This window comes from Nansenia antarctica, assembly GCF_963989245.1.
Source record: "Nansenia antarctica genome assembly, chromosome: 6".
In the NCBI taxonomy this organism is placed as follows: domain Eukaryota; kingdom Metazoa; phylum Chordata; class Actinopteri; order Argentiniformes; family Microstomatidae; genus Nansenia; species Nansenia antarctica.
This window is the reverse complement of record NC_137676.1, coordinates 54113548-54125356: the sequence shown is the minus strand read 5'-3', so window position 1 is coordinate 54125356 and position 11809 is coordinate 54113548. Positions and strand designations below refer to the sequence as shown.

The 11809-nt window shown below is 45.8% G+C and overlaps 1 protein-coding gene across 2 annotated transcripts; it reads left to right on the top strand.

The window, feature by feature from the left end:
- The first annotated feature begins 1905 nt into the window (after positions 1–1905).
- On the top strand, positions 1906–10829 carry mogs (mannosyl-oligosaccharide glucosidase). Of its 2 annotated transcripts, none has more exons than XM_080535252.1 (5): positions 1906–1946; positions 2496–2861; positions 5756–5979; positions 6514–6707; positions 8261–10829. In XM_080535252.1, exons 2-5 carry the CDS (start codon positions 2504–2506, stop codon positions 10032–10034), a joined length of 2550 nt encoding a protein of 849 aa, XP_080391378.1. In that variant the 5' UTR covers positions 1906–1946; positions 2496–2503; the 3' UTR covers positions 10035–10829. The 2 variants fall into 2 exon arrangements, with proteins under 2 accessions (XP_080391378.1, XP_080391379.1); XM_080535253.1 differs by having other exon boundaries at positions 1908–1946; positions 2492–2861.
- The last annotated feature ends 980 nt before the right edge of the window (positions 10830–11809 follow it).

Here is an 11809-nt window from a genome sequence, read left to right as displayed (position 1 = left end):
CGTAAAAAAAAAAAAGATAACTGCAACAACTCTCTTGAGGTTTGTGAGTCTGTGTGTGTGAGTCTGACCTTTTTGTTTGTTTCCACACACGTGTTTGGGGAATTGTGTTCGGATGGAGCTGTCGGTGGTTGGTCATGTCCCCGAAGGGGGTTGGAGGGGCAGAGGAAGGGAGTGTAGGCGGCTAACGTCATGGAGCCCCCCACTACGACGTACTTCTACGACTACTACTGTTCATTAGCTGTGAGGCACACATCCCTGGTAGTCATTCACCAGATACGTCACTGCATTAATCAGCATTTACCTTTTTGTTGGGTTCAATCTCCATTGAGACAATTTTTCCACAGTTTTTCCCTCATAGTCTCCCCATGCCTGCTCATTTAAATGTTTTTGGACCAGAGTGGGCGAGTAGATAGAACCACTTTATTTCTGGGTGCCACTGTTGGCTTGGCTAGCATAATACTCAGTCTGTATTAGAGGTTATTCAGTAATGTTGAAATGATCACTGCAGCATTAAGAACAGGTCCTGACCCTAACCACGCTACAGCAAGCACTGCTAGGGGAGGGATCTGACAACTCATTGGTTCTGGTGTCACAACTTGCCACTAAGTCTACAGTGTACCAAAACAACAATCATTAAAACGAAATGAAATTGTATTGATCTTATGCAAAGGATACATCTATAACGTTGGAATGCTTACAGCACCTCGCAACAGTGCAGTGAAATAGAAGGATATAGGAAAATGTATGGAGTAATAATAACAACAACAACATACAATCAATAGTAAGTAATAGTAAGCCAAACAATAAGTGTAGCCTTGGAGTAGTGTAATATATACTGATATGTGTGTGAGAGAGATGTGAGTGCTTATTGTGTTTAGTACAGGTGAGCAGCAGAAAAGGCTTCTGGGGGCATCAGTTGAGAAGTATTCTCGGTTGGAGGTAGAAGCAAGGCAAGGCAAGTTTATTTGTATAGCGCATTTCATACAACAGGGGCAATTCAAAGTGAAGAAAAAAAAAATTACAATGAATAAAAGCAAATATAAGAAGTAAATAGATAAAACATTTAATAAGACAATAGTTAATGGAAAAAAGACATTGATAGAAGTGTTTGTGTTTAATCATAACTGGTGCAAAACATGAAGGTTTTTAGCTAAGATTTAAATATTTGAAGGGTTTGGGCCTGTCTGACTTTTCAGCAGAAGCAGGCTCCTGTCCGTCCGTCATCGTCAAGGGGCTGTTCCCTCACTGTTTACCAGACGGTCATCCAGTCAGTCCATCATTGGAAATCATTTGGGAGTTTGAGGGGCGATCCTATTGATGCAGTTGAGTGCTGGGGGGGTATTCCATCAACGTCGCTAAAGGAAAATCTAGGCTTATTTCGATAAACCCCGCGAGACCTCTAAAAAAGTCCAGGTTTATTTTGGATAAATCTTGCAAGACTTCAAATCAAAATAAGCCTAGATTTTTGTTTTAGCGACGTTGATGGAATACCCCCTGGTATCGTCTCAAATAGAAGCAAAACATGTTTATTTTGTACAACAGACATCTGCGTATTACTGTGTTGAAGGAACACTGTTTCAGAAAGTTAAAGAACAATTGAAGAAAACCTAATCTAATCAGTCTGTGAGGAATTGACTGATAGGCTACGATTAACGCACACAGATGACCAGAGATATTGAACATGCTTATAACAAGCACAAAATAGGTTACATTTTTCCAAATGTGTTTTAAACTTATGAAAGCTCTGCACATATTCAATCGCAGCTGAACCGCAAGCTTCGGTTTTCAAACTGTGTGTGTGCGTGTGTGTGTGCGTGTGCGTGTGCATGTGTGTGTGCATGTCTGCGTGCGCGTGCGTGCGTGGGGTACACGTCAGTACTTCACGAGAACGAGGCGACCAGGAAGTAGCTCGAATTATGTGCGGCTGAGGATTCTCTCTAGTAAAGGTGATTATTGACATTACTACATTACAGTAGTGCACGGCTTTATTATCGACATGCATGCTCCGACTAAGACTGTTCCAGACTGTTGTTATAAACCCAGGTAATACACGCCACAGGGACGTTAGTGTCATGTAGCCATGCATATGACCAGAATGGAAGGGACCCCACCATGCATGTGTAGCCAGCTCTAGGCTGCTGAACCTTAAGCTTCATTGGTGGCAGGTGCATTATCAAAAGTACCCACCTTGGGTTACCATTTCTAAATCTCGGAACTGCGTGCATCTGTTTCGTATGCTCTTGCAACTTAAGGTCTAGCTTGTCAGTGTTTTTATGTTTGATAAGACATCTATCTACCCAATAAGATATGTATGGTAACATGAAAAGAGAAGGCTTCAAGCAGTACAGTGCATCATCAGTAGTCTATGCACTGATGCTGCACTGTGCACAGCTGCGTCACGTGACCTGATTAGCAGGGAAATCATTTGGGTTGGAGTTACTCCTAATTGCTTCCACTGCGCCCCGTTTGTGATTTCCCTCATGTGCCCCAGCCAGAGAAGGGAATGATGGGCAGGCAGAGGAAGAGGGTGCCGGCGGGCGACGCCGCCCCGCCCCCCAGGAAGGACGACAAGGCGCCCGCCCCGCAGCTCAACAGGGAGAAGAAGAAGAAGAAGGTCGACATCGGGAAAGTCTTCATCAACATCTCCATCGGCCTCTGCGTCTTCAGCCTGGCCTGGTTCTTCTACGCCCTCTACATGAGGTCCACGCTGGCCAAGCGGGTGGTGACGCTGCACCCATCTCCGCGCGTCCTGGACGCCAACAGCTCCGGCGCTGACGTGGCCCCCGAGAGGTTCTGGGGGTCCTACAGACCCCAGGTCTACTTCGGCATGAAGACCAGGAGCCCCAAGTCTGTCGTCACAGGTTTGTAAGACGCTGGTCTCTCTGTTTATTCGCGAGTGTAGGCTATATATTGCCTGGGGAATTCCACGGTAACAACATGTCCCTGGAACTCTCACTTCGGAACTTATGTAAAACGAAAACCCTCGATAGCAACAATGTTTATCAATGTTTATCCATACAACTCTATGCGCAAGGACCACTTCCGATTCTGTCTCCCCAAACCATCCTCACTGCAAAAATAATATATATATTATGACTATTTGCACACTACTGATGATTACCTGACTACTGCTTGACTTCCTGTACTGTATCATATCTGTATTATATTACATATTGTATCATGACAGCATCTGGTGTTTTGGGTAACACGTCAATGACCAAGGTCATTAAAGTAAAGTTATGAATGAATGAATGAATGAATGAATGAATGGTCTTTATTTGTCATTGCTATAGTACAGGTACCAAACAACGAAATTTGGGAGGGGTGGCTCCCCTGGTGCTAGGAAAGAAAAAAAAACTAAAAAAAACAAGAAGGGAAAGGAGCTGGTTTACATAAATAAAGGCTATGTACACTATCCACTATACTATACTGTACAGATAAAACACTGTGCTGTACTCTATGCTATGCTATACCTATTCTAACATTTCCTATTTCTCTGCAACCTTATGTACCCTAGGGTTGTCATATTGCACATAGTGTTATTGCACATTCATTTAAAGTGTCGCAGTTTGCAGGCTTGAAATGTACACATTTGTGCCTCAGCACTACACCTGATTTTTCAATCCAGCAGCTGCCATCAATCCGTCCAGACTGTCCAGGGCCCAGAACCTAGGTCTTTGCTGTGTTCAGGGCCTGGATGGCCCTGGGGTAGAAGCTGAGCTTCAGTCTGTTTGTCCTTGCGGCCATGGTCCTGTACCGCCTGTTCGAGGGCAGCCGGGCAAAGTGTTCGTACCCAGGGTGGGATGGGTCTATCTTGGAGGCCTTCCTGAGGCAGCGTGTGTTGTACAGCTCTTCCAGAGAGGGGAGGGGGGCGCCGGTGTTACGTCAGTAAAGTACAGATTGTAAGCTTTCAAATGATACATTGAAATCTGAAGAGTTGAAGAAGATATATATCAATATATATATTGATTGTTGTTACAAAAAAATCTCCTTCAATGTTTTTTCTTTGTCACTTCACACTTTTCACAGGGCAACGGGTGGGAACAATAGCTGGTTAACAATAGCTGGTTAACAATAGCTGGTTTACCACAAGATTCATCATTCTTTTATTGCCATGTGTGCAATGTCCAAGCTTTATTCCATCCCATTATACAAGTACAAGAGAGTAACATTCTCATGGCTTCAGTTCCAGTCGACATTGCAGCAGCAAGAGAAAACAAAATGGCAGTATTTCTAAAAGGAAACAATAAGTAAGTAAGTTTCGTGCCTCATCAGAACAGAATTCTATGATCTTCTCAAAAACTGAAAACGAAAAGTGCCCCCCACCCGCCAAACCCTACTGTTAGCAGATCGGAAAAACAAGCTTACTTGCTGACAAATTAAGCGTATTTAATGATTGTAATACTGTTGTTTGTTATATCGAGTGGGTACTTCAAAACTTCAAGTTGCGTATTATGAAGAAAAAAATAAATCACATGCATCACATTTTGTTGAAAAGAAAGCTATTTTTAGAATTTACGAGGTTTCACGGTGTGCTACTGTTTCTTTTTTTTTTTAAGTTATTTTTTCTGAGTGGGGCATATTTTTCATTTTTATTGATAGATACAGTGGAGAATTAGACAGGAAGGATGGGTGAGAGAGATAGGAGGGATGACATGCAGGATATGTCCCCGGCCGGATTCGAACCGGGGACCCTGCGGTTACATGGTCGCTTAACCCGCTACGCCACCTAAACGCCACGTACTACTGTTTCTACTGCAGCACGACTGGTCCCACTGTACGACTACCATCACTTTATCACTTTATTACCTTATTCTACTTTATTATTACTCACTTATTTGACTTATTCTATTGTTGGTTTTGTATCCTGCGCTGCAATGCCAATGTCGAAGAACCTAAGCCTGAGAATGTGTACCTGTGGATTGGAAGTAATAAAAGCAAACAAGAAAGAAACCAAAACACCTGCTTTAAGAACTGTACAGTACGACCATGTTTCCCCAAAACTCTCTTAAATATCTGCTCAGAATTAAGATTCAAATATGTCTGCAGAAAGAGTGGGAAAGTTGAAAATATCTCTTTTGGTTGTTGAGCTACAGTAAGTGAGCAGAACGACGTAACAGATTGACTACATGGGTCTCCTACAGAAATGTATTTTCTGGATTTTAATGTAATTCATTAGATGCTTGTGCTATGTGTTTGACCCGAAGTCAAAGCCTTTACTTATTCCTATTTTTACGGCTGAAGATGGTGGAGAAATGTAGGGATGGGCACATTTCTGACTTAATTTCCCTAAAATATAGACTCATGGCTTTAATTTGACACCCAGTGTGATATGCTCTGATGGATTTCACATTTTGTTCCTCATGGGTCATTTTACACGGAACTGCCCTGAATGGTTTTGTTGTGAGTAGAGAGAGAATAGTGTTTTTTAAGGTTGCAATATTGTGCTGATGTTCCCTTGTGTCTATAACTGACATCCCAAATGGTAAAATGATGGCAAATTGCAGGCTAATATCTAGTCACCTACCATTACAGGTTGGATGCTATCTAAATGCATAGCCAACCATGCTAACCTGTTAGCTACTTTACTGTTACTTTACTGTTAGCTACTTTACTGTGTTGTTAAATGCATAGCCAACCATGCTAACCTGTTAGCTACTTTACTGTTACTTTACTGTTAGCTACTCTACTGTGTTGTTAAATGCATAGCCAACCATGCTAACCTGTTAGCTACTTTACTGTGTTGTTGATCCAGGACTGATGTGGATGCGTCAGTTCTCCGACACGGATGTGAACCTGAGGCACACCTGTGAGCAGGGCGACCGTCTCCAGGGTTACGGCTGGCTGATGCACGACGGCCTCAGCTTCGGCGTCCAGGAGATCAGAGACAGCGACTTCACCCTCACCACCGAGTTCGTTAAGAGGCAGGGCGGGGAGCACGGCGGAGACTGGACCTGGAGGATCACAGCCAAGCAGCATGTGAGTCCACCCTGATTCACACTAGAGAGCAGAAGTGAGCTGAGCCGTACCGGGCTGGCCTCGTTAGACATCCTCCCTAGTCGCTGAAACAGAGCTGGAATGGGCTTTGTGAAATAAACTGAGCCAGCACTAAACAGTTTGGTTCAGTTTGGCCCAGTAGTCAAATCAAATCAAATCAAATTGTATTTGTATAGCGCATTTCTCACAAGATGCGACTCAATGCGCTTTACATACTGACAGAGCCACAAGCAGGCAAAAGTAAAAACCTGTACACTGTGTAGCCAGGAAAATTCCCTTGCAGCCCTCTATTCATAGAGCAACTATTACCAGTTTGCCTACCAGCACCCAGCGGCGGACCCCGCACCCCCCCCCCCCCGGGGAGCCCCCGCCGCCCTACCACCAGCACACCCAGTAGTGTGTTAAGCCACTATAAAGGGGACTTACACACTAAACCCTAGGGGACTTCCTGGTTAAATAAAGGGTGGATGGAATGAAACAAAAATCAAATAATCTGTTTTGTTTTTTCCCCTCCAGAGTTCGGCTCCTCACGCGCCAGTCGTCTCTCTGATGTTCTACGCCGCCGCGGACACGCAGGGTTCCCTCGAGGCCCACGTGGAGGAGAGGAGCCGCCTGGGCTCCGTCACAGGGTTCTCAGAGGAACTGGGGAACTTCAAGATCACCTTCCGCAAGCCTGTCGCCGGGGAGACCTCTGGTGCCAAATACGCCAGGTACTACTCACTGAAACAAGGTCTCCTCCACCTTTACCTGCCCTGAGCTGAAAACCATGGATAGTGTAAGCAACGTGGTGTAGTATAGCTATCTACCATGGATAGTGTAAGTAACATGGTGTAGTATAGCTATCTACCATGGATAGTGTGGTGTACTATAGCTATCTACCATGGATATTGTAAGCAACGTGGTGTACTATAGCTATCTACCATGGATAGTGTAAGTAACATGGTGTAGTATAGCTATCTACCATGGATAGTGAAGAAACATGGTGTAGTAATTTCCTGCACTTTACCTGTTTTACCTTTACCTGTTCTACACCTGTGAAGAACTTTGGTTCAGCTGCTGCTCTATGTAAACGTGCTATACAAATAAAGCTGACTTGACTTCACTTGACTAGTATAGCTATCTACCATGGTTAGTGTAAGCAACATGGTGTAGTATACCTATCTAGCAGAGAGAGTAACAGGGTATCCGCGGTGTCTTGAAAAGTATTAAACGTTGATAAATCAATTTTGGGAAAATCAAGACCCTTTAATAAGTATTAAAAAGTTTTATCACGATTTTATGAGGTCTTGAATTTTGTAGGTATTTTTCTGAATTAGACTCTGTCCAAAGAGTTTGAGTCCTAAAAACCTTTAGTACAAGTTTGTGAATTTATTAGTTTTATTAAAAAACAAAAAAGATGAACTGGAAATTGTGTTGTATGATAGTGGTCTAGTCTATTGCAAACTAAACATGTTAAGTTAAAGGTGTCACTGATGTAAATACGGTTACAGCTCGAAGTGGCGGTGAGGTCTGGAAAAAGATTGACAAGGTCTTTAAAAAGTCTTAGAAAGGTATTGAAATGAACCTCAAGATTCCTGTATATACCCTGAGTAAGCAACGTGGTGTAGTATAGCTATCTACCAGAGAGAGTGTAAGCCAGGTGGTGTAGTATAGCTATCTAGCAGAGAGAGTGTAAGCAACGTGGTGTAGTATACCAATCTACCTTCACTGGCATAACTCCCTCCTGTCAGTCCCGAAGACTGGGAATATAGCCGCTTATGACAATAGAGACACACAATGCACGACGATGCATGCACAATAAAGGATTTAGCTTGTGTACTGTATAAAATGCCACTTTTGCCTTTGTGTCACCTTTAAGAAAGGGGCATTATACTTATTTTTATTGACTGGACTATGCCAGTGTATTTCCAACATGCACATCGGAATTCGTTGAATATAATGTAGAAAGCCCTTGGCAATAAATGTAACAATAGGCTCATCCCAAGATGAATATGGCGTCGACGAATTCATAAGAATAGGCTACACAATGAAAGTATCTTTCATGACCAAATCCATGAATAAGAAATACTGATTTTCATCACCTCATGTCAAAATAAATGAAATCATGTCAAGGAGCAAATATCTTAACAAAGAAACAAAACACTGCATAGCATAATGGAAGCCAGAAAATACAAAAGGAAGAGTAACTAGGGAAAAAGTCGACAGGCAAATAACAATTCAACTGCCAAAACAGAGTTTGACCGAAGTCTCTCTGCCTCCTCAGCTACAACTACCTCAAGACCGTGACTCCGGGCCTGGAGAGACTGACGGACATCGTCAGGAACAGCCTGAACCGCCGCTTTGTCTACAGCCCCCCCTCGGGCGAGAAGCGGCAGTACATCGCCGTGGACACCTACAAGCCCCCGCACCACCAGCAGCAGCAGCAGAAACCCCAGGACCCCCGCAAGGAGAGCGACTTCGTGCTCCACCAGGTCACCGTCCAGACCCCCTTCCAGATCGAGGTCCTGTTCGAGTCCGGAAGCTTCCGCGACCGGCCCGACCAGCTCGTCAGGGAAGCCATGACACAGGAGCTGGAGAGGAGGAAGGCCGCCTTCGACCTGAAGTTCGAGAAGACCTTCGGCCTCCAGGGCAAGGGCCTCAGCCAGGCCCAGGTCAAGTTCAGCAAGGCGGCGCTGAGCAACATGCTGGGCGGGATGGGCTACTTCTACGGCCAGTCGGTGGTGCAGTCCCACTACAACGAGTACCCGCTCCTCTACCCCGAGGGCGCCCTGTTCACCGCCGTCCCCTCCCGCTCTTTCTTCCCCCGGGGTTTCCTGTGGGACGAGGGCTTCCACCAGCTCCTGCTCAGCAAGTGGGACCCCCAGGTGACCCGGGAGGCCACGGCCCATTGGCTGGACCTCATCAACGTGGAGGGCTGGATCCCCCGCGAGCAGATCCTGGGGGACGAGGCTCGGAGCAAAGTCCCCGCCGAGTTCGTGGTGCAGCGGAACGAGAACGCCAACCCGCCAACCCTCTTCCTGGCCCTGCAGGAGCTGGTGGAGCAACTCTCCGCCGACCCCGAAGACGCGTCCTCTCAGTTGACCTTGCCCTTCCTCGGCAGGCTCTACCCGAGACTCCAGACCTGGTTCGAGTGGTACAACACCACGCAGGCCGGACCGTTGCCCAACTCTTACCGCTGGAGGGGCCGGGATAAGGACACCAACCTCTTCCTCAACCCCAAGACGTTGACCTCCGGGCTGGACGATTACCCGCGCGCCTCGCACCCCTCGGCGGACGAGCGCCACGTAGACCTGCACTGCTGGATGGCCCTGGCCTCGGGGATCATGGCCAGCGTGGCCAAGCTGCTCGGCGAGCCACACCAGGAGTACGAACGCACCCACCGGGTCCTCAGTGACAACGACCTGCTCGGCCAGCTCCATTGGTCGGACCAGCTCCGGGCCTTCAGCGACTACGGGAACAACACCCAGGCCGTGTCGCTGCAGCAGGAGAAGGTGTACGTGCCCCCCGGGCAGCCCCGGCACCAGTTCCCCGTGGCGCGCCTGGTGCGCTCGGTGCGCAGAGCCCCCAAGCTGCAGTACGTCAACGCGCTGGGGTACGTCAGTCTGTTCCCCTTCCTGCTGCACGTCCTCACACCCGACTCGCCCAAAATGGAGCACGTCCTGAGGGACATGCGGGACCCGGACAAGCTGTGGACGCCCTACGGCCTGCGCTCGCTCTCCCGGGCCGACCCGCTCTACATGAAACGCAACACGGAGCACGACGCGCCCTACTGGCGAGGACCCATATGGATCAACATCAACTACCTAGCCGTCCGGGCACTGCACCACTACGGCAACACGGAGGGGCCATATCAGGAGAAGGCAGCCGCCCTCTACCAGGAACTCAGGACTAACATCGTCAATAACGTTTACAGACAGTATGCAGAGACGGGGTATATATGGGAACAGTACAACGACAGTACAGGCAGGGGGCAAGGGAGCCACCCCTTCACTGGCTGGTCAGCTCTGACTGTTTTAATGATGGCTGAACAGTACTAAGACTGCCCATCTACTGTACTTGTTTGGCCGGTGTTCAGAGATATCCCCAAGCATCCTTCTCCCTGTACTCTGTGTAGATCTGAGAGGATCCATATTTCCATATTTTGCAACATTCGAAGCTCATTTGTTTTATCCCTTATACCGTTTCTAACAGCCATTATTACGACTGCCGGTCCGAAAAGCTGTCGACCCGCGAGGAAGGTCCCTTCCTTTTAGACGGCGTATCCAAACGCAGCCCAACTTAAGGTGGCATTTTCTTTAACATCCTTGGTCTCATCGTATCAGATATACTGGACACAAGTGTCTAGAGAGAAGGTGCTGGGGGGATGTCTCATGTCGCTTTTTGTATGATAAAGGTGCCATTTCCCCCCCTTCCCCCTTCAATGTTGATTTGATTTTATTGATTTATGATTCAGAAATTAAATTAAGGGAATTCAATGTTCCAATCTTTTTCTCAGTGTTTTGTAAAAGAAAAGGCTAATTGTCTCCAGATCTCATGTAAAGCTCTGTTTGAATACCTGCCACCTGTTTGTCCATGAGCTCCCTAAATGCCGTCCAAGTGCTCCTGGAAAGTAACAACAGTATAAAAGTAGTAACAGTATCTGTTTCAGAGTAGGAATTATTCAGTTAGTTCCATCCGGAAGGTTTTAAATCCTGGAAATCCTAAGCCATGCCCCTCTACTGGGGTACGGAAGTCAAGTTTCCCTGTTGACCCCACTACAAATAAATCACTGATGGCCACTTTTCGACATTCACTTGTTGTTATTTGTATGTTTCAATAAACATTTTCATGGGTTTGGTCTTCCAGCATGATAATGCACCATGTCACAAAGCAAAAGTGGTTTCAAACTGGTTTCATGAACATGACAATGAGTTCAGTGTTCTTCGGATCTGAATCCAACAGAACACCTTTAGGATGTGATCGAACGGGAGATTCACAGCTTGAATGTGCACCTGAAAGAAATCTGCAGGAATTGCGTGATGTCATCATGGACCAGAATCTCTGAACATCTCAAAGGAATATTTCCAACATCTTGTGGAATCAACGCCATGAAGAATTGAGGCTGTTTTGAGAGCAAAGGGGAGGCCTTACCCAGTATTAGTATAGTGTTCCTAATAAAGTGTTCAGTGAGTGTACATCAAGGCTACATTTGAGGAACTTTCTACAATACCTGTTAGGCAAATAATTCGTAACTGAAGAACCCATTATTTTTAGGGATGGCACAGTTGTGTCTTAAGAATTAGCTGGTCCTTCAGGTAACTTCCTGGTTGCTTTGAGTCTCAGCCTCGCGTATACGAACCAGTCGGTGAAGTAAGTTTCCTTTGCTCAAGTGTTGCACTTCAAAGAGAAATATTTTCACAGTCTCCTGATGTTTTTGGCAATGCAAAGATGCTAACATTTTTTTTTTACAATAACAAAAAATATTGAAAACCATCGCTAGCAGCAGGGATGAGATTCTACAGCCAGGGAATAACATTGACTCACTTTGTGGCTTTGATTCGGTATATGCTCTGTGAGAAAGACTATAAAAAACTTCACACCTTATTTTGTGTTGATATATACTGATATTGTTTTCTTTCACAACATTGTCTGCGGGTAGAATGACTCTCCTGTGTAGAAAATACAGTGGCAGAATATTGTGTGTGATGTACAGTACTCTAGTCTCTATCGATGGACAAATCAGTAGATTTGTGAGTAGAGACCCCCTGATTTGTGAGTAGAGCCCCCCTGGGGTCACATGGTAGAAAAAAAATATTTGATGTGTGAATCCATT